Below are 26,010 nucleotides of genomic sequence, written 5' to 3'. Positions count from 1 at the left end.
ACGCCCGGGGCACGTGGGGCGGCGCGGGGGGACCCGGGGCGATGGCGGCGGGGAGCGGGACGGGAACGGGGACGGGAACGGGGATGGGCATGGGGGTGCGGGCACTGCCCGCCTCCCCCAACTGGTACAGCAGCCGCTGCAGCGACGCCAGCAGCGACGGCCGCCTCTTCGGCTTCGCGGCGAGGCACCGCGTCTGCCTTCTGGATGTCGCCGCCGCCGCGCCCGCGTTTTACGGTACCGTCACAACCTTCCCTCGCGTCCCTGTCCCCCGCGCTGTACAGCGGGGACGTGGGGCCTCCCCGCCACCGGGAGCCCAGGGAGGGCACATGGGAGGCGGCGGCGGGAGCCCCGGGATTTTGGGATCCGGGAGGTGTGGGAAGGCTCCGGGTGTCCCGTGACGATTTCTCGCTGTCGCTGCAGGGGAGCTCATCGGGCACACGGACAGGATCTCCGGGTTCGCCTTTTGCCCCTGCCCCGGGCAGAGCAGCCTCTGCGCCAGCAGCTCCGACGACGGAAGCGTCAAAATCTGGGACACCGGGACGCTGTCGCCGGTGCTGGAGTACAGCCTGCACCAGGTACAGCCGGGCACGGCGAGGCAGAGCGGGGCACTCGCGGGCGGGGGTGCGGTGTTTTAGAGCTCGCACTCAAAGCACGGTGGGGCTGCTTTGCCCGAAAGTGAATTTCAAGCCCGGTGGAATTAAATCCGTTGGATTTTGCTGGCCGGCTCTTTGTTCTTACCCTGCAGCGCTGTTGCATCACCTTAATGAGCTGCTGGTTACCATCAAAGCCGCAGTGAACCAGCGTGCTCGTGGTTTGGACTCATTGCCGCCTAAGCCAGCTCGCTTAAAATGATCTCAGCAAGTCACTGTTGCCCACAGGACAGACTGAATGTATATTTGAAGAAGTTACTGTGGCTCAGGATTCCCCATCAGCAGCTATATCCATCCTAAAAGAACTCAGGAACAAACAGAACTGGTGCTGGGGAGTGCTCACAGATTATTTTCTGCCTGTTATCCTAGGCTAGATAGTAGTAAGCCAGCTTTAAACGTTTTCAATCCTTTTTTTCAGAATGCAATCTCGGCGCTGCATTGGTCACCTCTTGTGAAAGATCTGATTGTGTCTGGTGATGAGAAAGGTGTCATTGTTTGTTACTGGCACAACAGAAATGACAGCCAGCAGTTCTTCCCAGAGCCTCGGACAGTTTTCTGCCTCACCTGTTCTCCTCATCATGAAAACCTGGTGGCCATTGGGTAAATGCTCATTAGTAAATATTCGTTATGTTTTGTTTTCCACTCTTCTTCTGCAAGAATTTATTGGGACGTTTTGCTACATGGTTGAAAGACTAACTTTAAGAGGTCTTGGTGGCTGTTCTTTTACTTTAGGAGTAAAACAAATTAGAAATAACATCTAGATGTGGTAAACCTGCATAGGCAAAGAAATCTGTAACAGAGTAATGGTACAGGTTGTCTTCTCTGTGATAGGGTGACAGTGACCTGGAAAGAGTTTGTAAGTCACCTCAGATAGTATTCCACAAGCATCCAAGAATCTCTTCATTTGTTTAAATCTCTGCTTTCAGCTACAAGGATGGCATGGTGGTTGTAATTGATATCAGCAGGAAGAGAGAAGTTGTGCACCGGCTGAGAGGCCACGAGGATGAAATACATTGCCTGGCCTGGTGCCCTGTGCCTGGGGAAGAAAGGTTACCTGCTTGGCAGGATGAGCTCCAGGGTATGTAGACATGATTAACAGTTTGTGGAGTAGTTTTTAGTTCATGTAAATGTCCTTCCAGAGGACTGAATTCCTTACAGAAGGCTAGTAAGTAGCTAAGCAACTGATAAGTTCAATATCAGAAAATACGTTCTGATACAAATCAAGGTAATATTCAGCTCATTTTTATAAAGCTTTGAATTTGAAAGCATAATAACATGATTTCAATGGTATTCAGCAGCTCCTTCAGAGGAAGGCAAGGTTCCAAATGGGGAGCTGACACAGGACACAGCCACGAAGAAAGGTTGTTACCTGGCCTCTGGAAGCAAGGATCAAACCATACGAATATGGAGCTGTACCAGAGGCAGGAGTAAGTAAGATATAAACAGTAACAAGGTGTGGAACAGCTCTTGAACTGCAGCCTTGGTGTGCTTAAAGCATGGGGAATGTACTTCAAGCTGCAGATTCACAGAACTCCTCTGTCTGTCTGAGATTTTTGATGTGTCAGGTCCAGTGATCCCTCTTGGTTCTGCAGGTGTGATGACTCTGAAGCTGCCACCCACCAAGAGGAGAGGTGGAGCTGTGGATCCGGCGGTCAAGGAGCGCATTTGGCTGACTGTGCACTGGCCTGCTGGCCATCCCACTGAGATTGTGTCCAGTGGCTTTGGGTAAGTGGGCCACTCAGCAGCCTGGGGACCAGCAGCAGCTGCATTCGTTTGTTGATACCGAAGGAAGTGCTGAATAGAAGACAACTCCTTCCTTTCCAGTGTAACAGCAGAAAACAGGCCAAGAGTTCAGACTTTGAGAAAGTTACTGTTTATCCCATAATTTGTCCAAGAATCTGACTGAGTATTGACTGCTAATAGCACTAATTGTGGTTTATGCCCATCTACTGGGAAAAAATGTCAGTTTTCAGGTGGTGTTTGTGTGTGTAGCTTTGTACAGGCATTGGATGTCTGCAGAGCTCTGTTACTCCTGACCTGTAGGATATTTGTGATATAGTCTGGAAAGAGCCGTGTTGTTCTTCTGAAGTGAAGAATTTAAATAAATTTCAATTTTGCAGAGGAGAACTGCTCCTTTGGAATTTGACCCAGCCTGGCAAACGCAAATGGACTCTTCTGGGATCTTCAGAAGGACAAAACCACTCCCGAATTGTGTTCAATCTCAGTTCTGTGAAGCACCAAGACAAAGAGCTCCTTTTTTCCATTTCAATGGACAGAGATGTAAGAACCATTTAAAAATTAACATAGAAATGCCTGTACTATGCAGTTTGAGGGAGTCAGAGTAACCCTTTTAGGGCCACAGTTTTTCTCTTGAAGTGGGTTAATTGCAGCAATTTATAACATTTGTTCTGAGCACAGGTTGTGTATGTTTCTGTTAGTTTATAAGCTCAACCTCTTACCATGGTGGAGTGAATGTTTATGATGCTCTGGACTTGCATAGTACGGTTTAATGAAAGGTGTTTTCCACTTCATTTCCTCTATGTTTCCCTTTTAAAAGGCCTGGTTTTCCTTCTTAAAATCATTTAATTGTACAAAGTAATGCATCTATTTTTTTATGGGGTTTTTTTGCAATCTTTGGGGTTTTACAGGCAGCAGAGTGTCTCCTGTTCTGAAATTGGAAGAGCAACTTAGTAAAATGTATTCATTGTGTCCATTCCAGTCTTGCAGCTACTGCAGCCCTGTCTGTGACGTGGAATCCTCTGGGATCACATCCTGTCAAGCCTTGCATTCGACCTTTTGATTCTTCATTGCACTTCTGCTTTGTTCTTTCTTGTCCTATCAGTCACTGTATTTGACCACTCCTTGCTCCTTAAATATTCTTCAGGTGAAATGCTGGGATCTGTCAACTCTGGATTGCAGCTGGACCATGCCCTCCCTTGGAGGATTTGTCTACAGCCTTGCTTTCTCCCCTGTGGACACAGGCTGTCTTGCCATCGGGGTTGGAGACAGCATGATCCGCGTGTGGAATACTTTGTCCATGAACAATATTTATGATGTCAAAACCTTCTGGCAAAGCATAAAGTCTAAGGTTACAGCAGTAAGTGTGCTTTGGATTCCTGTTTTTTCCCCCTTATCTCTTCTTTTCACTGAATTTTTTTCAAGTATGTTTTTCTCACTCTGAAGGTTTTTCCCAACTAAAACGAGATAAAGCCAAGTTGTTAATTTTATACTCAATTCTTTCTGTATACAATACATTTTAGAATCTGGCAACAAATTTTTAGACCTATTTACAATCCTAGAAGCTTGCATTTACATCTAGTGGAAATAAGCTGAAGTCCAGCTGGCTGTTACGTTACTTTTTCACTTTTATCCTCCATGATTCTTCCTTGCTTCATCCGTGGTTACCCTTGCTGTGCTAGGAAGTTTCACAGATACAAAAACCAGTACAACCAACACAGGTCTCTTCAGCTGGGGTTTAACCAGTGGTTGGTCAAAAGTTACTGCCTGGTAAAAGAGCTGGTAGCTATTTCTGTTTTGTAATGTAGGTATTAAATAGCATTTTAATGATTTTAGTCCCTTTCATCTTATCCTATCAAAAATGGAAGGGGGAGAGCCTTTGATACTCAGAGCAGAGTGATCAAATCAAGTGGCTGTGGTTGGAAGGGTGGGTATAGGGCATGGTCCTTCTTCATCAGTTTCTGCATTTTCCTTTTGTTTATTGTTTAGCAATAAAGTGTAACTTAGGCCATTATGTGTCTCTTTTTATTTTTCTCACAGTTATCCTGGCATCCAACTAAGGAAGGCTCCTTGGCTTTTGGAACAGATGATGGAAAAGTTGGCATATTTGACACCTTGTCCAGCAGGTAAAAAAGCAGCTTTCAAATTCATTAGTGTCAGATCCTGCTGGTGTGTTACCATACAGGGGTGTGGTGTGGTCTTTCCTGAGAGATACCTTTGCTGTTAGATGAGTAGGATTTAATTAAAATTAGTCGAGCAGTTGGATTTTTTCGTCTGCATTATATCTGAGCTTCAGTGGTAAACTTGCCATAAGTTAAAATTGCATGACCCGAGATCACCTGTGGGAGGACATCAGTTCAGGAAGACTTTATCCAGAAAGACATTTTCAGGGAAGGAGGAGCAGCAAGGAGGAGAAGGTCACCAGCACAATTGGGTTACAATTTTAGTAGTGTCCTACAGCAGATGTTAAAGAAAGCTTGGTTGAGCCATGGCTTTAGAATATTAAAGCACCTGGTGTCTCAAGTATGTTGCTTTGATTCTATCTTTTTTTAATTTCTATTTGGTGAAATGTGACTGCCCCTGCTTCCTTATCTTCCTGCCCAGTGCTAAGAATAAGCCACCTCAGATCTCCAGTACTTACCACAAGAAGACTGTGTACACATTAGCCTGGGGGCCTCCAACTCCTCCTCTGACTTCTGGTGAGTCTTCCAACACCTTGTGGCAAAATAAAACGCCCATGCAGAGCACAGGGATGCCATGAAGCTGCTATTCCCTCCCTTCTTTGGAGAAGGAGCCCCATTTGCTTGGTGGCAATCCTTTAGAGCAGCTAAGAATGTGTTCTGCTTGAGGAACTCGTAACTGTTTTGCAAGGGTACAAACTCCTGTAGTTTGTGAATTCTGGTACCTTCAGGAAATAGGTGAGAGTAGTGCTCCACACCTCTGGGCTTGCTTCAGGGTGGTACAGACCAGGAACTTCACAGGCTTCCTGCAGCAATTGTATCAAATCAAATACGCCTTCCAGAGTTTCTGCCATTTGAACTTCAGCTCTTCTCACACAACTTGGATTTTTTTTCTTTTAAGGACCAAAATTTAAAGGAAATTTTAGTGTTTGCAGTGATTGTGCTATGAGGGATCTGTTGGTAGAAATGAGAGCTCCTTTCAGAGGGTTGTACTGTGAAAATTTCCTGCTGCTGGACTGCAGGCCAGATGGATACTGCTTTTTAAAGCTGTGAATTGTGTATATGTATATATATATACACACACACACACACACACACACATACAGAAGGATGTATATTGCTTTTTGAAATAATGTTTTGATTTATAGTGGGAGGGATTAGTTCTGTGAAGACTGATGAAGAACAGAGTATAATTAGCTCTTTTTCTCTGTTGGATAGGAGAAGAAAGTGAACAGCCCTCTGTAACTTTGTACAGTTGTGCTGGAGAAGGAATTGTTTTTCAACACAATCCCTGGAAGCTTAATGGAGAAGCAAATGACATCAACAAAGTCATCCGAGACACCAATTCAATCAAAGTGAGTATGAATTTGAGGGGGTTTTATGGATTCATAGTAACCATGCCAGAGTTTCCATGGCCTTGTAGTTGTAAGTTTCTGATTTTGCCTTTGTGATGTCTGTAACAAAAAACTTGAACCCCTCAGTCTCCACAGATGAACTTCAGAGACACTAGCTGACTCAAACTATTTAAACAGTTCATATATTTGTGTCTGAAGAGGGTGGTTGGTATTTTTTTTCTCTCAGTGTCAACATGGCACATCTTTTTCTGGCATCAGTTGCTTAATTTTCTACACTATAATTTGCTTAACTGGGAAAGGTAAATTGGAGGATAGAGTTTGGTTTTAAAGCTGTGTGTGGCTGCTTAAAGTAGTAGGTTCATACAGAGCTTTCCAGCTCCAAAGCACTTGAAGTGATAACCTGAATCATGTCCTAGCTTTCACCACGTGGTGGGCATGCATAAGTTATTTACCTCAATTCCTTTAGTTCCCTTGCTTCAACCATGAACCTTTTAAGACAAATTTTTCATTAAAAACAATCATGATTTTGCAGGAGGCTGTTTCCATTTATACTGCAGCCAGTGCAGAGTGGTTGGTGATCACTGAGTATCTTCTCAAGTGTGATCAGTCATTTCCTAGTTGAAAGTATAAAATAAGTGGAGTGGGTTGGATCTTCAGTTCTTTTAAGTCAGTTGAAGTTAGTCAAAGGGTATTGATTTGTATCAGCTGGGTTTTGGCTTCTTTCTTAAGTGAAGACTCGTTGGGAGTTAAGAGAGTAATGTTACAGGCATTGAAATGATCATATTTAGGCATCTAAATTGTAAATTGTAAGTACTTTTTGTCTGAATTAGAATGAATAGGGATAATTACAAGTAAACTTTGGTTTCTTTTGAAATGCGATAGAATTTGGTTGCAATGTCTGGTGCTTTCCAAGGAGTGTAAGGAGATGAAACATCCAGGTCCTACTGGAATCCAGACAAAACTTCAAAATATTTCCCAGAACTGATAGAAACAATCATTGGTTCTTGCATCAGTTCTTTCAGTCTTAATTGCTCAGGTTTATGTCACTGTTACAAAAGCAATGGACACTTCTATGATTTCCATTTTGCAGACTAATTGCAGCTCTGTCCAGTTGCCAGCCTTGTTCTGTTGAATGTATGTGAGAGAGATTTAAGAGGTTTTGGCAATAATTGTGTCTTCTTTCTGCAGCACAAGCTGCCTGCACGTACAGAGATCAGCTGGAAACCAGATGGCAAACTCCTGGCTCTTGGCAATGAGGATGGGTATGTTCCATTTGTAGGTTAAGGTGGTGTCTGTGCTGATCTTGACTGGAGTCACTGTGGTGAAGCAAAAGCACTTTTTGTTGCCCTGGTTTGTATCTGTTCTGCCACTGCTGATGTATTTGAATCATCATAATTCAGCATTCCCTGCTGTTATTTGTTGTACCTGCTCTTGGCATGGAGGATCCTCATTATCACATTAAATTCTTTTTCAAGGACCCACTCATGGTTGAAATGCACTTTTGCTGAGTTTGAGTTGAATCCAGAAAGCACAAACTCAGTGACTCTTAATTCACGTGCTCCAATTCTGCTCATGCAAGATAACAAAAAAGTTTTCCCATTTTCTCCAACTACTGGAATTCTTACACTGTTGTTCTTATATTTCAGCTCAATTGAAATATTTCAGGCACCAAACTTGAAGCTGCTCTGCACTATCCAGCAGCATCACAAGCTGATCAATGCCATTCGTTGGCACCATGAGCACGGGACCCAGCCAGAGCTGAGTTACCTGATAGCTTCAGGCTCCATCAATGCCACCATTTATGTGCATAATCTGAAGAATGTTGTAGGTAACAGTTTGCAGATTATATTCCAAGTCTTGGCATCTTTTTTTTTTTTGTTTATTTCTGTTTTGTCTTTCTGGCCATACTTAGTAATTTTCTTTTTTCTTTCAGAGAACTCTTCAGAAAGTCCTTTGACAATAACAGAGCCTTTTCGAACTCTGGCTGGGCACACAGCTAAAATCACAAGTCTTTCTTGGAGCCCCCACCATGAGGGAAGATTGGTGTCTGCTTGCTATGATGGCACTGCACAGGTATTGTCCAAAGCATCTCAGAATTGTATTTCAAATCATCCATTCCACAGCTGACTAAAGAGCAAAACTTGTTTTTGTGACATAAACTTTTGAAGTACTGCAAATTTACCTTTGGTAACCATCTGCTGGTTCTGGATACCTGATATCCAGATTATTTTGTGATTTGTGAATTGATTTTTAAGTCCAGTCATTAAGGTTTTCATATTAGCACTTTTGGATCCTTAGAAAAGGAAGACATTGTGCAGCTGTATCAGTGCAAGCAAAGGAAGCCCTACATTTTCTCCATTTGCATGTTGGTATTTGAAATACCCCTGCAAAATCCCAATAGAGAAGTTCCTGCATGTGCAAATCATGAGAAAATGCAGAGTATTAGGTGAAGAAGAGACTTTCTGAGTAAGTGGATTTCTGTCTTGTTGCCAAGGTGTGGGATGTGATGAAGGAAGAGCCACTCTGCAACTACCGAGGGCACCAGGGCCGCCTGCTGAGTGTCCAGTGGTCACCAGTGGATTCAGATTGTGTTTATACAGGAGCAGATGATTTTTCTGTTCACAAGTGGCACATCTCCAAGCAGGAACATACACGGCCTCCTCAGGGTGAGTGTATTCAAACAGAAGACCTTTCCTGAAGGTGATGTTGGAGCTAAGAAATGGAGGGTTGCCTTGTTGAAATTATGCAAGTTCTTGTGCTGAATTCCAAATCTGCTTCCTCTTCAGGAATAAACTGTGTCTAGGTTTACATTGAGTTTTATCCTTACTTGGAAAGTGTTGATCTTGAGATACAGGCAGCTAATTCACTAAAATTGCCACCTTTTACAGGCAAAAAGAGTGTAGAATTAGAGAAGAAAAGAAGTATGCAGCCAAAAGTCAAAGCCAAGAAGAAGAAAAAGCCAACAGGCAAGAGTCCAGGCAAGCAGGATGCAAATGATGCCATGAATGGAGATGACAGCATGAAGGAAATGTTGCTGGAGGAAAATGGAGTGTCAGACCATGAAGGAGAAAAAGAAGCTCAGGAGGCAGAGTTGGCTGATAAAGTCTCTGTGACTGGTAATAATCAAATCATCTTAGTTCAATGTTTCCAGACTGTTCAGCCCTCAGAGCATCACCAAGTTTAATTTTCATGCAGATTTTCTCATTGTATGGTTTTATTGAAATTGTCCACTTGAAGGAAAAAGGCTCTGGAATGCCTTTTGTAATTTCCCAAACTAGTTTGGGGCTAGTTGTCTTTAGATAACAAGATTCTGGCCTCATGAACAGTTACCATGTTTGACTTGAAACAGTGTCATTTTTGATCAGCAGTGATAAATCTTATAATACTGGTGCATCTTCATTGGTGTCTTTTGACATCTCATTTAGCCTTCTGACAGTTCTCTGTTTTCTTGATGATTCCTTTCCCTAAAAAGCTGTTAAGTTCTATGGCAAAGCAAAGCTTGGTTTCTGTATGTTTCAAAATTAGTGTACCAGAATGTGAATATGTGAATTATTCTGTGTGCATTTCCATTCATTGCTTTTCCTTTTTTAAATCACTTGGCTCCACAGTGTCCAGGGATACATCTTCATCTGCATGTGATTATTCTTCGTTCAGCTCACCAAAGCCTTTTGTGACCCAGAAAGCTGCTCCCGTGAAAAAGGATCCACCTAAAGAGAAGCCAGGTTAGTATGTTTCAGGGATTTTTTACAGTCCTGTATCAAGGCAGAGTTCCCCATTCTGGACTTGTTTGGCTGGAGCTTCTCTTCTTAATGTGACACCAAATAAATGCCAGAGAAAGAAGAGGGTGCTTTTAAAATATGTTGAGGAGCTCTGCTGTAACTGCAGCAGCAGTGACTAAAATGTGTCTGATCTTTCAGCTCCTGATGCCTCTCTAAAGAAGAAGAAGCCTCGTTCTATTCTGCCCTTCAGCACATTAATGGATCACAGATCAAAAGATGAATTGCATCAGGACTGCTTGAAGCTGGCTGCATGTCTGAAAACTAAAGGTATCAGTATAAAACTTAAAATACCGAGAGGGTAGGTGCTCTCAAGTACTCAGAATAAGTGTCCAGGGACTTGACTTCAATCACAGGACATTATTTTTCTTAAATCCTCACCTTTATCAAAGAGTGTGACTAGTTGTGGTATCAAACTTACATCTAAGTACTGAGTGTTGACCAGCAAATTGTTAAATCTGCTATACAGGAAAGAAAATAGAAAACAGAAGTACTTGCCAACAGTTGAGTGGTACAGTGACTTGGCACATTCCAGTTCCCAGTTTTGTATTAAATCCTAAATATTCATTCTTCTTATCTGGTTTAGATAATAATGAAGATGTGTCCCCTGACCTCAAGGACTGCATCCACTTGGGGCTGTTCACAGACAGGGATTCTCTGCACAAGATGATTGATATGGAAGGTAAGTGGCATAAAGAGTGTGCCCACTCTAACTTGTATTCAAGTAGAAAATAAATTGGGAAAAATGCTTGAGTTTTCTTTACTGTGGATTACAGTCCAGGATTAAGAATGCGGCTCTGTGTGAGAAGAAGATACATCTTTTTCCCAGATAGTTTTTACATCTTTCAGTTGCAAACCTGCCATACCTTAAGCTTGAGTTATTTCATTCTCCCAAGCTATTTTACTGTGACAAACGATGCTGTTGCACTCATGCTGATGGGAAGTGTGTTTGCTTCCAACAGGAAAGCACCACTTGGAGAATGGGCATGCAGAGCTCTTCCAGCAGCTCATGCTATGGAAAGGAGACTTGAAGGGTGTTCTCCAGGCAGCTGCTGAGAGGGGGGAGCTGACAGACCAGCTCGTAGCCATGTCACCCATGGGTATGTTTGCTCTTGCATCACATAAGCTGGTGGAATTGGCTGCCAAAGGTCCCCTCATTCTGGTGGTTCTGGACAGAAGCTCAAGAATTGGTTCTTTGTAATATGATTAGCATTCCTTACAGCTTGCTGCTGGTTTAAATATCCTTGTAAGTTATTTTACTGGCAGTGAAGTCCTGCAGTCATGTTCAAGGCCTAATTTTGCCCCACTTCATTGACTTGTGTTAGGATGGTTAAGAAATAAGAAACTACTCTGGGGCAGAGAAGAGGTACATATTGAAGAAACAACTGATGGTATCCCACAGGAATTCTTCCAGTTATAAAACTGTCTCCAATGGTGTTGCCTTCTCTTTTACAGCTGGATACCAGGCCTGGGTTTGGACAGTGGAAGCCTTTGCCAAGCAGCTGTGTTTCCAGGAGCAATACGTGAAGGCTGCCTCCCATCTCCTGTCCATCCATAAAGTCTATGAGGCTATTGAGCTCCTGAAAGTGAACAATTTTTACAGGTTGCTGTATATTTATGTTTATCTTGGTTTTCTTGTGGGGTGGATTTGTCATTTTGGTTCACTCTTTGCACACAGATTAACTTTTCTGTCTGGTTTCCCTTATGTGCATTAGGGAAGCGATTGTAATGGCTAAGGCCAGGCTGCGTCCAGAAGATCCAATTCTGAAGGATCTCTACACCAGCTGGGCAGCTCTGCTAGAGAAAGATGGTCATTATTCCATGGCTGCCAAATGGTGAGTGTTACTGGGGAGAAGACAGAGTTGGTTCTATGCCTACAACAAAGAAAGTTCTTGGGTTTGTAGCAGTTGAAATCTGTTAACTGGTCCGGTCATTGGTTGTATAAGGTGCTTTCTGAGCCTGATCTCACTAAATTTCCTCTAATATAGGTAGGAAAAGAAGCTCCAGAGAGCAGTTCAGAGCAAAAGATCCAAATGTCATATTACAGTAGAGCCATCTCTTTCCACAGACATTACTGGAAGTTTTTGAAAACTAGTCTAGCAAGACTAAGATTAGGTTGTCTACAAAAAGACTATGTGAGATTTCCAACCTTTCCACTGGAAACATGCAGTGCAGCAGTTCATCTTGAGTTTCTTGAAGCCTCAGCTAATATCCTGGTCATTGGGTTATCCTGCTCCAACTGGAGTGTTTATCCTTTGTGACTACCAAAATTACTAATACCACTTGAAATATTTTGGCTGGAGTAGTGTCCTCTGCTTGATGCTGATTTCAGTTCTGGCATTTTTGTGGATAATCACAGTTGTGAAAGGATTTGCATGAAACCCAGACAAATGCAGTAGGGACAAACAGCTGCATATAACCTTTGTCTATTGAATCTGTTTTGTTTTATTGCTCATCCAAGCCATGTGTGGTATGCAGACCACCAGAAATTTCAGTCCCTGACTTTAAGGCTGTGTGACTTCCCCTTGGTAGCTTTGCATCCGATTGTTCACCATATGTCTATAGTAAACTTTGATAAGAAAAAGTGGTGAGAGCTCTGAGAACCTGTGGAAAATCCACAATCATCTTCATTTGCATATTTGTGATACTGTGTTGCAACACAATTTAAAAACTATTTTAGTACCAATCAATTTGTTTTGCTTTTATCTTTTTCAGTTATCTGGGGGCTTCCTCGCCCTATGATGCAGTTAAAGTGTTGTCAAAAAAGGGGGATGTGACATCCCTTAAAACTGCTGCTGAGCTTGCTCTGATATCTGGGGAGGAGGAGTTGTCAGCAACTTTGTCTTTGAGATGTGCCCAAGACCTGCTGTTATCCAGGAACTGGGTGGGAGCTCAGGAAGTCCTTCAGCAACATAAAACTTTATTTGTGAGTCTGGTCCTTTCCACCTTCTTCAGTGTTTTCTCTCTCTAGATTAACTTAACTTGGCACCACTTCCCATACCTGAAGAGTCCACAAGTGGTCCTTTGAGCTGGTTTTGCCTCAAAATATTTTTCTGGGAGTATATTGCAATGACCCTGTGGAAAAGCGTGCACCTTTGCAGAGGGCCATGGTGGGGTGGTATGTAGGCTCTGCTTCTTAGTTACATGAGAGGTGGTTGAGAAAGTGGGATTCATTTTTAAGTGTAATACTGATCATGAGAAGAAAGAGGTAAAGCATTTGCTGTTTACATTAAAGGAACAAATGAGCCAACTCTAAGTCCAGCTGCTGGAGGTTTGAATTTGAAATCTCTTGTGGACTCAGAAGCAGGTGGCTACCTTGGCTTGCTCTGACGTTCCCGTCTGACTTCCCTTAGGCTCTGTCACCAAGAAGCTGCTACCAGCCATGATGTTCTTAAGTCACTCTACCTGCTGTGGTCAGCAAGGGATTGTTTTTCTTGTTGCAACAGCTCAGTGGTTTGTTTTTTTTCCTCCTTGTCAAAGGGACAAAGCCTTGTTTTCTGCCTGAACGAGCTGCTCTGCAGGTGCCTCAGTGAAAGGAATCCCTGTGAGCGAAAGAGCCCCGTGCCCCCCTGTTACCACAACTGGGAGCTGAACAGACAGGCCTCGTTTTTTGACATGGTGACAGAAGTGTGGCAGAATGTGCTGGGCATGGACACCACTGAACGAGCCACATGTGCACAGGAGCAGCTGCACAGGATTGAGCATCCTCCTTCAACCAGCAACACACACCCAAAGCAGGTAAATGGATTTCAGTCTGTGCAGGCATGAAGCCTTACTGTGGCATAGGCAGTAAACCCAGCCACTTTGTGGTGTTGCACCAGCCATTCCCAGGGAACTGATGTCTGCACCCTGCTGCAGCATGGGGTTACAGTCTGGGAGAGATGATCAGCAGCTGGGGCAGCTTTGTGTAGCCACCAGTTAAGTTTCTGCATTTGTTTGTGTGCAGGGTAGGAACTGACATAGGGTGTTGGGAGTCAGCCTGAGGTCACTGAGATGTGCTGGCTGGGAATTACTGACAGAGCTGAGGAGTCTCAGCACTGATTCGGGGGTTGTAGTGGACTGTTAGGGAGGCAGGGCTGCTTGTTGTCAAAAATCCTGGTGTTCACAAGGTCTGTCCATAGACCAGTGCTCCTGCAGCTCCTCTGTGTGACCACAGTGAATCACCGCTCCCGCTTCTCATCTGCTTAGCAGGACACAGGCAAGCACAGTGGCTGATTTTGCAGCTCAAAGTGATGTAGAAATGCTCTATCTCCTGCATGAAGGAGACTGTGTAAATTGCATTGTCATTAAAATTGCTTTTGGTCAAGTCATGTGCTCCTGGGCTCTTCCATGATGGTCATAAGCTCACACTTTGCAGTGTAACTTTTAACTGTGCTCTCTGGTGCTTCCTGTAGGTGCTTTTCCATATCTCCCATGACCTGGCCCTTGCAGCCCTGAGCTGTCACTTGGGTACGTGGGATGAGGCAGTGAAAAATATTCTTGGAGCTGTGACCCGCAGTTTTCATGCTGGGAATTTCACTCTGATGCAGGAGATTTGCAGTATCATCCTTCCTGAGGGTAAGTGTCCTTGTGTCTCTTCTGCTGGCACTGACAGGGCTCTTCCTTGCCAACACAGCTGTGTCCATTAATGTTCCTAGGCTAAATAATGTTTGGAAGCAGCAAGACATACACATATGTGTGGAATTTGGCTAGTGAAAAGGCCACTGGGCGATGAAAATTCCTGACTGTGGAAGGAAGCTCAGCTATGTCCACCTGGTGTGAGTGATGTAGGAAACTTGAGTGAATTCTCTTCTGTGAGGGAGATGGGGAACATTAGAATGCTGTGTTCATTTCGTAGCTACACATACTCCAACCTGTCCTCCATTCTCTTTAGAGTATGCAGTGCATTTAGTTTGTGGCTCTTGATTATGTGAGTCTTGTGTTTTGCAGCTTGGGACCAAGGAAATTTGCTGTAGCTGATGAGAACATTTTAGCTAGAATAGAGTATTGTGTTCACAAAGATGCCAACGATGTTTTAGCTTTCATGCTTAGTGTACTGCTCTGCCAGTATCTGAGTAAATCCCTGATTGGGGTTTCCAGGGTTTCCTGGTTCATTTACCAGATCTGCTCTTTGTCTTTGGAAAGTTCTATGAACTATTTGTAATCCTTTTCTCATTATTAGGCTGTGATGACCTGAGACACAAACTGGACAGCACAAATTCTCAGAGCATGGATGCCTGCAGGAGTTTGGAGGGCTTCGTGGCTTACAGACTGCTCTATGACCTGTGGTGGAACCCACCCAAAGACTGCCTTGGCCTGCAGAAGGCTGTGTTGGGTCCTGTGCTGTGTCCCAGTGAGCAGACAGCTCCTGAGAAGAGTTGTGTTTCAGGTGACCCATCCCCTGAGGAAACGGTTCGAACTGCAGCTGAGATGGGTGAAAACCTCTGCAGTACAACTGACGTTCACAAGTGTGAGACACAAAGTGACTCAGGAACTGACTCGACTGATATGGTAGACAGACAGTCAAAACTGAAGGGTTGCCAAGTGCTCCTTTCAGAAGAGATGGCTGCCTTGCAGAACACCCAGAGAGACATAGCTGAGGTCCAGGAGACTTTAGCAGAAATGATCCGGCAGCATCAGCAGCAGAGGAACAATCTCCAGGAAAACACAAATGGAAACACGCAGGGAAGCAACCTGGAACAGAGTTCAGAGACTGAATCAGACAAACGATGCTCTGACAGCAACCAGATGAATTGGTAAGATTCAGCACATAAATGAGTGGATTAAAAAGTGCTGCTTGTGTGTTTGTGCAGGAAATTTCTTGTTTAGCCTAGACTAGCTCTAACCTCAATCTCATCCCCCAGGGGCACTTGAATATACAGCTCAGAAATCTTGCATTTCCCTTGGGGTGAACCACCATGTGCATAAACTCAGCTGAACAGTTTTGTGATGCATGAGGTGTTGTTACAGTGAATAAACAAGGCAGCTTGAAAGAGGGAGGATAATGAAAAGGCCAAGCATGACCTAAGAGTTCTGTTTCTTTGTTGAACATTGATTTGGGACTTTGGCAAGAACAAGCTCGAGCATAAAACACTTGGCCAGTTCTCTCCTGTGCTCCTTGTCCAGGAGGGAGGCTACACAGGCAACTAACAACACAGTTACTCATGACACCTGCTCTTCTCTTGACAGCAAAGATGAAGTAAAGCAACCGATTACGCTCCCTGAGCTCACAAAGCAGCTTCTGAAAGCAAAGCAGAAATTAGCTGAATTTCCAGACAATTTAAAGGTAAGTTTTCAGAAGAGCCACTGCAGTTCTGAAAAAAGACAGTCATTCTGTAAGGGCAGCATCATCACAGAATCCTTTTTGTACAGAAAGGAACAGTGATGTTCCTTGTGATCCTGTGGCAGTTTTGGGAGAGAACTGACACATGGCATCAGGGTGGTATTTTTCTTTCAAGCATAATTTTCCCCATGCAGTCGGAAAGCATAGCTAAAGCTCCTGTGTGGGAGAACTCAATGAGACATCCTGTATGGATCATCCCATGCATTTTAAGAGTAATCCCTTGCTACTTATGTATGAAAAAATTTATAAACAATGAAATCAAAACTTTAAGCTATAAAATGGCCTTTATAGATTAGGAGCTGTAGACAGTACACACCACATGCTTGAAAATATGTCACCGTGGTGACTGGGCAAGAGGAGGCAAACCTGGATAAATGTGAGGAGAAAATGCATCTCACTCCTGACTGTTCTGAGGATGCTACAAAGCAGTGTCTTTAGAGAGCTGGCTGATTATGTGGAACAACTGTAATATAAACTCTAGACATCACCTCATGTTCCTTTTTTTGCAGGTCTTCCCCTTCCCTGACGTGCTGGAGTGCTGCCTTGTACTCCTTCACCTTGGATCCCAGTGTCCTTCTGAGCTGCAGGAAGAGGCTCTCGCTCTCCTTAGGAAACACGGTAGTGCTGGGATTTACAAAAAGGCTGGCAGGAGCTTCTTGACATGACATGGAGACCAAACTGTCTCCCTTGAGCTGCCTCCAGCTGCTTAACACCAAGGCTGTTCTTTCTTCAAGTGAAGGCTTCTTTTGATGGCTGTGGCTGTTACTGATACAAAATGTCAGGTTTATACACATCCACTTGTGCTCATCCACTGATACTATTTAAGGAGACTGTTAGAAAATTGAAAAGCAGTAGAGTGTGGGCTTGAACTGTTATAATGGATTTTTGTATAGTTTTTTATTTGTTGGACATTATGCTAATGAAAGCTCTTGCTCTTTACGTGCAAGAGAAAGTTTTGAGCAGCTGTATAGTCTTTCAGCAGAGGAGGAAGAGTGAGCTGCCCTCAGGAAAATCAATGGTTTCTGTAAGCAAACTGACCCTTAGGCCAGTATTGTTCTTTAAGCATTGTGAGTTTATTTTCTCTCCTTTAAATAAAGTCTTCTACCACCATGAATTGGTATTAAATTTGATGTACAGAAATTAGTTCTCTAGACCAGTGCTATTCTAGACAGTGCCAAAACCAATCCTGGATTTTGCAGTCTTGAACATGCAGTATTTTGACCAGTCTTGCAGCTTACTTAAATGCTTTGCGTGGCTTGTTAGAAAAAGTAACTTTTCCCATTAAAAACACAAGGCTGCATAAGTGTCAGTGAACACAGCATCTGTCTTAGTCATTTTTAGAGGCAAGGTTTTAAATGCAGCAAAGAAAGTTGGGAGAGCGTGCATCATGAATTTAGAAAGTTTCAAGTAAAGATTATTGCTTAAGAGTGTTTAAAAGGAGGAGTGATGGATTTTTTAGATCAAAAACTATTCCAGATTCTTCCAGCCAAAATGCAGACTTAATCCTGACAGAATTCCTGCTTCAAGCTGAGTAAAGCCTGAGAACAACTTCAAGAGCAGCAGGTGAAAGCCAGGGGTTAGACTGAAACAAGATCCTGCGGTAGATGTGTTAATCAGTAAAGTGTTGCCACCAATTTGAATTTGCTAAATTCTGTACGAAGCACCCGAAAACCAGGCGGGGGAGCCAGTGCTTAACCAAACTGCCTTCCTGCACTTACAGCAGGAGCCACTGGAGTTTAGGTGGAGCAGGAAAACTTCACACACAAGTTTGTCCCTTTAAGTGGCCACTCTGCACTGCAGGAATACTGCACCATACTGTGAGCTGTGCTGAGAGACCAGCAGGGAGAGAATACAACTCTCCAGAGCTCTTCAGCTCAGCTTTCCTCAGCTACTGTACAATAAGCTCAAAAGACATTTTACTAAGAACTACCCCAGTAGCACATCATAAACAGTAAAAGAAACAAACTTGAGCATCTTTACGCATGTATCTCCCAAATTCAGACTCCAAAGCCTCAACTGTGGAAATTTTAGTGCTTGATGGAAAATCCGAAACAAAGCCTGGTTTAAAAAAATTTATTTTACAAAAAATAAAAACTAGTCTTTACAAACATTTCAAATACCAGCTCTAAACCTCAACTTTTAATAGTGGATTAAGTTTGTTCAAAATGCCAGTCTTAAAAATTTTGACATGTCCAAAAGGGTTTGTTCTTTTAAGAAATGTCATTACAGAGCTGTTGAAAAAAAAAATACTATAGAATGTTTTTCAAAGTCAGAATCCCAAGTTCTTCATCCTCTTAACTACTTTTCAGGTGATTATAATGAAAAGAAACAGCTGTTTTATCTGTTAAGCATGCCATAAAATTAGGGGCTGGAGAGGCAGGGGGGAACAAATATTTTTCCATCTGCTGACCTAGTTGTGTTGCAGGAGAAGAATAAAATTTGTAGGTTTAAGTTGAAGAAAACTGAAGTCAGAGTATTGGTCCAATCCCCTGTCAAAGGTGAACTTGTGGGCCTCTGAATGTATTTCCAGAACAGCTCCTTAATACCCGTAAGAACAAAGCTGAGGCTTAGTATGGGTCAAACCTGTAACATAGAGAATTAGAAACTAAGGAGTGCTGATCAAATCAGCTCCATTACTCTCCATTCCCTCTGTTGTTAAAGCAAATCTCTGAGTATTTTTAGCTGCAAGGATCATTTTTAATGTCATCCGTTCCCAAACTTCTGCAGTGATCAAAGGGAGCAATTTCCACAGAGAGAGATAAAATAAGCAACACATGAGGTGAAGCTGTCACCCTCACAACATGCAGAAGTTTTAAAATAAGCTTTATAAAACACAAATTACAAATTTGTGTGTATGTCTGTGTCCATTTTCACTGCATTTCCCAACCCATAGCTCTACCCAGTATTCTACCGGTAAATCTTCCTTGCAGATTCTGTACAGTATAAAGAGGAAAAAAACAGAGGTATACACAGTAGATTCTGTCCTTTGCCCTTGGTATTAAAAATATGGCAAACCACAAATGCTGGCATTAGGAATTCAGTCAACTCTTCTGGGTTTCAAAGGAAAATGCAGCTCTTCAGCAAAACTGCAGGCTTGGTGCAACCTGTGCACTGAAGATACTTTTTGTTTGAGATACTGTTTAGGGAAAATGGCTGAGGACAGCAGCTGCCAATATGGTAAACATGTTCTGCTGAGGGGCACCGCTCATCATGGGTGCATGTTGTTGATAATGGCCAAAATGCTCATTTTCTCTTGGGCTGAGTCCACATCTTCATTTTGTTTCTGAGCCACTCCTGTGCCAAGGCCATACAGTCGTCCACAATACTTTGCATCATCAATTGTATCCTCAAAAAATAACTGCAGATTTAAAAAAAAAGAAGAGAAACAGGTATTGTTTAATTGTGCCTCTAAATCAGAAAACATCCAGTGTTAATGAACAGCTCATTTAAATCAGCCACCTCCAAGATGGAGTGTGTAAATTAAAGTAAGCACATGAAAGGTAAGTAAACAGAACAAGTCTGTGCCAGTATCAGCAATTCCTGTTCCTGACAGTTTGAAGTGTAACGGCCACAAGGCTCAAAAATCCCAAACCAAAACAAACACCACATTGTACATGTTGACATTTATGGATAGGAAGTGGAGAAGGAGGAACACTGCAGTACCTCTTTCATTCTGAAGAACGCCATTCCTGTGAGAAGAGAGTCTGATCCTGCCTGGTGCTGTCGTCCAATTCGCTGCAAATCCAGCTGATCTGCCACTTCCTGAAGGCCACCCTGCAAAGAGAACAGAAGAGATTTTATTTTGGCAGATCCATCTCTTGCCAAAATTGCCACGTTTCTCCAAAACATGAGGGCAAACAGGCTGTGATGAACCAGTGCAGATCCCAGCAGTACACACACTCCAGCTGTGAGCAAAACACAGTGGGAAATGGTGTTCAAGAGTCCATAAATAACTCTTTGGAAATTTAGGTGCCTTCCTTTCCTGTTGCAGATACTTGAGATAACTGTGGGTACATTCATAGGTTACACATGCTGGGCCTTTCCCTCCCTTTACTCAAGGCTGTGATTCAGTAGATAAATTACCTTCAACCCTCTTACCAGTTAATCAAGTCAGAGTATTTCATGTAAAAGAAATAGCCTTGCATAGGAAGCATAAATATGCTGAATTATAATTAGCCTCTGATACACAAACCAGAAGGCTGTGGCAATGTCCCCTTTATAATAAACACTTGGTAAGTCTGAAACTGGGGAGGGCAGCATCCATTAGACACAAACTGTGTCTCAGGTGCTTCTGTGTCACTACTGGCTTTTAACACATTCCAGTTCTAAGACAACATCTGCAGGAGTTCTGCCACTTGTATTCCTGTACATTTACAGTGTTGATGCCCATCACCTGCGTGCTGGGGAGATACCTTGAGGTTTTTGCAGCTCTTCATTAAGTACTTCACATCATAGATAGATGGGAAGAAAAGATTTAAGATATGGAAAAATTCATGTTCCTCTTCTGGTAACCTGGAATCTGTCAACAACTTCACCATGTAGCCAAAGTCATAACCACTGAAAACAAAACCATAGAGAAACCAGGTAAGCAGGCAGCACCTATAACCCAATCAGTCCTGTATCTCCTTTTTCAATAGCATTTTACTTGCTGTGCCTTTCAAGCCTTAACATTTTCTGACATTCATAAAATTCTAGATCCCAGCCAGAACACATCCTGATTTTCTATGTCAATGTAGGATTTTGGGATGCTCCCCAAGTGCCTTCACTGGCCTTTTGTGGAGCAGCTAAGCCATTGGGAAGGATACACGTTTCTTCCCAACTCTGTACATTTCTGCAGCTAAGGGCAATACAGAAAAGCAGGAAACCCTGCAAGTATCTGTTGAGGGAGAAGGAGGTGGTGCCAAGTCCTTTCATTTGTGATAGTATCAAGGACCAGAGGCTTCCTAATCAAGTTGGTTGAAATGCTACAAGAGAGATGTCTCAACCACACAGATGGAAGTTCAGAGCACCACCAACACTGGAAGGAAAAAGAAACAAAATCCTTACTTTACAATGCATTTACTAAGTGTAGAAATCACATTTCAACTTGTTAGTAGCTTCTTCAAGAGAGGGAGACTGTAACAGCAAAAGGATTCGCAAGCAGTCAGAAAGTCAGACTATGAAGTGTCCTTACTTCTTAAACTTGGCCTTTGTATCTTGATGTTTATTTTAAGAACTACAGGACTGCTAATTTTTCTCCTTAAAATCTGTCAATTTCCGTGGAAAATGCAGAGAATTAAGAAGAGATTTAACAGGGTCAGTGACCATCCTGGACCCACCTGTGGAAGGACAGCCATTTCACACTGTCACTGAGAACAACCCCAGATGTCATCAGCAACTCAGCAAAATGCAGGGTATCGATCCCTTCTTCTTCATGCTTCTGGAACTGCAGCCCAGAGCTGGCAAGGAGGTCTATGGAATCCTGAGAGTACATGTCTTCCCTGAAGGGAAAAAAAGCAGGTTTGCACTCAGGGTGCTGCCAAGACAAGCTCATTTTAGAAAAATTCTCCCCACACTGTATGTCAAGAATTGGACTAACCAGTAGGATACCTGTGGGTTCCACTCTGTCTCTCTAGAATTCAAACTGACTCAGTTTTAATACCACTACAGCAGCCTCCTACATCCGTAACAAGCTGTGATCACAACTAGTTAACAATTCCATTGCTAGTGCAAATTCCAAAGATTCCACCTCCATAGGACTGAAACTGAGAGTTTTGAACAATGTCGCTTCTGCAAGGCGAAGGGAAGCACCACAGATGAGGGCCCAGAGAAAAGGGGAGTTTTCCCAAACGGGAAGATGTGCAACTCTGAAGCACTGACCATCATTCCTGTCTACATTTTTCCATTTCACTCCACAGCAGGTACCACCTCATCAGCACCTCCACTTCCATCTCTGGGAGTAAACAGAATTGCATCATCCTTGACTCAGGAAGGAGGACAAGAATGATGCGCTCGGTGGAGAGCTGAGCAGGAACCTGACTTCTTTACTGGTTTGTGTCATTTGAGGGGGAGGAAACACACAGAGCAAAGTTCTATCAATATGATAACTCATTTAATGAAATGATTACACAGCAAAAACCACCTCACTCTGATTTCTATACTTTTAAGCTCACAAATTTGTGGAGTAAATAGTGAAATTTTTGGGTTCAAGAACTGGATGATCTGCACATAGTAGCTACAAATTTTTGTAATGCTTTCCAATGAGAGTTTCATAAAAATAGATTGATTTCCTCTACATGTGTGGTTTTGCCAGATAAACCCTTTCTTTATTTCCAGACAGCTCTAGTGGTAATTATGCTGAGTTTATCTTTATAATTACAGGGGAAGGGATAATGAAACTTGTTTCAGCTGCAACCCAGAATATTACAGTATGGAGGAGACAAGAATGGCCACACTCCATTTAATGGCCACACTCATTCTCCTGAACAGATGTGATGATTACACCAACTTAAGCATGCATCTGTAAAGAGGTCTTTTTCTTTTTGATGAGACCAGCACATCCATTTATTTTTAGCAGAAAGAGATGGAATGTGCATATATATATATATATATATATATATATGAAGTCTCAAACATTGTTCCAGAAAAAAAAGGCACATAAAATTATCAAGAGAAAGGGTAATAAGGATAGAATTTTAGCACGGCTTTGAACTCCAGGACCATTGTTAACTCCTGGCACTCCAAAATAGGTTCCCACATAATCTGTATTAGAATCTAAATTCTTATTACTCAGAACCAGCCAGCAATGAGGAGCACATGGACACTGGTATTCACCAAAGGAAAGCATTACTCCAGCAGAAGGGAACAGGAAATTATTCCCTAGCTCAAAGACTCACGTAAGGTTGAATTTGAAGTTGAACTGCCAGGTATTGATGCCAGAAGGATATTCCCCTTTCTCATTTGTGAAAGTCAGGCCCAGCTGGATAATTTTCAGCAGGTCAACGTTACAGCGAAGGAGCTGGTACTGATAATCTATGGAGCTGCGGAATTCACCGATCGGCCTGACAACAACTCCGGGAAACTCCGTGTCCTAGGAGAGAAGGGAAAATTGATTTCACCATGGATTCTATTAGGAGTCATTACTAGCACTCTGTTAGGAGGGTAGTCCAGACAGTGAAAACCTTCACTGCTTCTGAGGAACAGTCAATGCCTACATTAACAAAAACTACTGCCAGTCAAAACACATGTTAACAACAGCAGCCATCTATTAGATGAAAAGCCTCCTACTTAGCCAGTGATTGTCTGCTGTCTTTGCTGAAAACCAACCTGCCACGCTATTTTTACCCTCAGATTAGGTCACTTAATTTCTACTGACTATACACAAAATCTTTCACAACGAACCCAGTGTTGTGCACCTGACACAATCTCTTCCTTGCCCAAGAGGTATTTCTGTCCACTCTTACTGCACAGCCACTAAAGCTGGTCCTAAGCACACTTTCAGTGAGATTATAAAGAAGCAAGAAGTTAATTTCCCATTGACAAATGTTAACAAAAAAATCATATTCACTTCCAAAGCTGAAATTGACACCAAAATCCTACACACTCTGCAGAGGCATCTGTCTTTATGCCACACTTTTAATAAGGACTTTTCCTAGCTTGAGTTTCAGTGTTCCTAAGCAAAACTGACAGAACTTACAGTATCACAGCTAAAACCAGTTCTTTATCTAACACACTGGGTGCTGCCAAGCAGATACAGACTTGTAAGAGCAGGAGGAGATTCCTCCCACCTGGGGGAGATTATGCTCTTCTTAAACAAAGCTTTCTGAACACTGTCTTATCTATAGCCAGAATACTTTTCTTCCCTAAGAATCAACATAAGCACTCATTAAAAGGGAGGCAGCCCAGCTGGCTGGCAGTCACTTGCAGGCCTTTTGACCTCCAGTCCCATGGCATCTTCCATAGCCAAATGGAGAAACATGTACACAGGACAAACACACCAGTGGAAAAATAGGGATTTAAACCCAATTGTGACTTGTTTCATTTTCCTGTTGCACAAAGTAATACACAATGAATAGGTAAATATTAAATAAATTCATGTTTTTAAGTTGGTCTCCCTCTTCCCCTTCTTTCAATCAACCCATACTCAGCACTGTATGTTTGTATTAAATTCTGGAAAGCTACTGAACAGCTTTTTATGTTTTCACCTCTTCTAGTTCAGTTTGACTGGGGGTAGGGAGAAATACTTTCACCTTCTCACTCAATAATCAACTTTGTCCCCAACCCAAAAAAATCCCTTGACTAAGGCAATTAGGTCAAGTATAAAACATTCACCATGGCAATGTAGCTGTAACTCAGAACAATCTCCCGAATTTTCCTCATTTCTTCCTCCAGGTTGTTGGCCCATACTTCACAGATAACCTGGCTGTTCTCTGCAAGGGCTGCTGGCATCTTGCAGGGACCAGAAGAAAGGCAGCTGATGCTGACCTCAAATGATAGCGTAGAATCACGAGCTGTGCAATCTTATCAGTGTGCTGCTGTAAAGAGATAAATAAATAATGCTTTAGGTGAAGGAAGTGACATGTGAATAAATGCTCTGTAGGAGTCAGCCACACATCCACCTTCAAATAACCCATTTAAAGCTTACACCAAGTTCTTTCTTGATCACTTTCTGTAAGCATGCTGAATGAAATCTGGAGCATTTGTTCACAATATAAGAGCAGATGCACAGTCAACAGTCCAGTTATTTATGTAAAGAATCATTATCCCTATCTTCCTTTTCCTGGCATAAGCTTTGAAACTTCGGGCACAAGATGCACAGGCAACGAATGCCCATCTTTAATCCTCAGCTACTGCTCCATCCCTGGAAGTGTTGAGGGCCAGGCTGGATGGAGCTCTGAGCAACCTGGTCTAGTGGAAGGTGTCCCTGCCCACAGCAGGGGGGTGGAATAAGATGATCTTGAAGGCCTCCTTCAATCCAAACCACTCTCTGATTCTATGATGAAGACAATTGTTTAAACACAGTAACAGAACGCATTAGAGAGAACCCTCAGTGGCACGAGTTTCAATGTGTATGAATACCTAAAGGGCGGGTGCCAGGCTCATCTTGGTGATGCCAAACAATAGGACAAGAGATAATGGGCAGAAACTGATGCACAGAAAGTTTCAGGGGAAACCCTGAACACGAGGAAGAACATGACCAAAAACCGTGCAGTGACCGGGAACGGACTGCCCAGAAAGGTTTAGGAGTCTGCCTCAATGAAGACATTCCAGAACTGTCTGGACACAATCTTGTGCTATACGCTCGGGGATGACCCTGCTCGAGCAGGGAGGTTGGACCAGGTGACCCACTGTGGTCCCGTCTAACCTGCCCCATGCCGGGATTTTATGGTTCTCTGACGTAACTCGAGACACTCCGCACCGGGGTGTTTCAGCTGAAACCACCGGCAGTGTCCGAAGTGCTACAGCCCGGCTGAGCCCCCGGCTGGTGCCCACTTCCCGCAGTAACACCGGCGAACCGCCCCCAGGCGCCTGCAAGGGAGCTCCAGCCCAGCCCACGGCCGGGCCCTGCGCCACCAGTTACCCGGAGGGACCGAACGCACCGCCACAGCCCGGCGCGGCCCGGGGTCACCTCAGGGTCCCCTCACAGCCTGGGGGCGGCCGGACACGGTTCATCGCGGCCGGGAAGCGGAAAGGCCGCTGTCCCCGCCGCCGCCCCAGCCCCTCAGTGCCTGCCCCGGTGGCTGTCCCGGTGCCCGCCCGCCCGCCCGTCCCAGTCCCCGGTACCTCCCGGCAGCCTCGGCCGGGACGCGCCGCTCTCGCCCCGCGCAGCCGCGATGGCTCCGAGTCCCCCCCGCCGCGAGGGGCGGCGCTTCCGGGTCTCGCGCCGCTTTGGCTCTCGCGAGAGACAGCGAGAGACAGCGAGAGACGGCGGAGCCGGCGGCGCGCGCGACGGGACGGGGGAGGGGGAGGGTCCGTTACTGCGCGTGGCCGTGGTGCCCGTACTGCGCATGT

General features: G+C 43.7%; 2 protein-coding genes across 4 annotated transcripts; one reads left to right on the top strand and one right to left on the bottom strand.

The window, feature by feature from the left end:
* The first annotated feature begins 32 nt into the window (after nucleotides 1–32).
* On the top strand, nucleotides 33–17,134 carry LOC121657815 (gem-associated protein 5-like). Of its 2 annotated transcripts, none has more exons than XM_042013942.1 (28): nucleotides 33–234; nucleotides 421–575; nucleotides 1,069–1,250; nucleotides 1,577–1,728; nucleotides 1,949–2,077; nucleotides 2,243–2,375; nucleotides 2,771–2,930; nucleotides 3,535–3,747; nucleotides 4,428–4,513; nucleotides 4,992–5,086; nucleotides 5,786–5,922; nucleotides 7,111–7,184; nucleotides 7,569–7,750; nucleotides 7,856–7,995; nucleotides 8,417–8,588; nucleotides 8,811–9,038; nucleotides 9,531–9,644; nucleotides 9,840–9,968; nucleotides 10,285–10,380; nucleotides 10,661–10,798; nucleotides 11,154–11,301; nucleotides 11,414–11,533; nucleotides 12,414–12,624; nucleotides 13,179–13,436; nucleotides 14,093–14,255; nucleotides 14,860–15,433; nucleotides 15,867–15,963; nucleotides 16,530–17,134. In XM_042013942.1, exons 1-28 carry the CDS (start codon nucleotides 42–44, stop codon nucleotides 16,683–16,685), a joined length of 4,635 nt encoding a protein of 1,544 aa, XP_041869876.1. In that variant the 5' UTR covers nucleotides 33–41; the 3' UTR covers nucleotides 16,686–17,134. The 2 variants fall into 2 exon arrangements, with proteins under 2 accessions (XP_041869876.1, XP_041869875.1); XM_042013941.1 differs by having other exon boundaries at nucleotides 1,946–2,077.
* Nucleotides 17,135–18,078: 944 nt separating this feature from the next.
* LOC121657816 (CCR4-NOT transcription complex subunit 8) lies at nucleotides 18,079–25,875 on the bottom strand. 2 transcript variants are annotated; one of them, XM_042013943.1, is made up of 7 exons: nucleotides 25,783–25,875; nucleotides 24,331–24,533; nucleotides 22,896–23,089; nucleotides 21,339–21,500; nucleotides 20,433–20,577; nucleotides 19,684–19,794; nucleotides 18,079–19,378 (listed from the first exon to the last, which is right to left on the bottom strand). In XM_042013943.1, exons 2-7 carry the CDS (start codon nucleotides 24,445–24,447, stop codon nucleotides 19,229–19,231), a joined length of 879 nt encoding a protein of 292 aa, XP_041869877.1. In that variant the 5' UTR covers nucleotides 24,448–24,533; nucleotides 25,783–25,875; the 3' UTR covers nucleotides 18,079–19,228. The 2 variants fall into 2 exon arrangements, with proteins under 2 accessions (XP_041869877.1, XP_041869878.1); XM_042013944.1 differs by having other exon boundaries at nucleotides 24,331–24,530; nucleotides 25,783–25,860.
* Between the last annotated feature and the right edge of the window lie 135 nt (nucleotides 25,876–26,010).

The sequence above is a fragment of the Corvus kubaryi genome, unplaced genomic scaffold, assembly GCF_017639235.1.
Source record: "Corvus kubaryi isolate FWS band 111438036 unplaced genomic scaffold, C.kubaryi_AGA036_p1.0 split1-37374, whole genome shotgun sequence".
Classification (NCBI taxonomy): domain Eukaryota; kingdom Metazoa; phylum Chordata; class Aves; order Passeriformes; family Corvidae; genus Corvus; species Corvus kubaryi.
The sequence above is the reverse complement of the archived record's forward strand: the minus strand, read 5'-3'. Positions and strand labels throughout refer to the sequence as shown.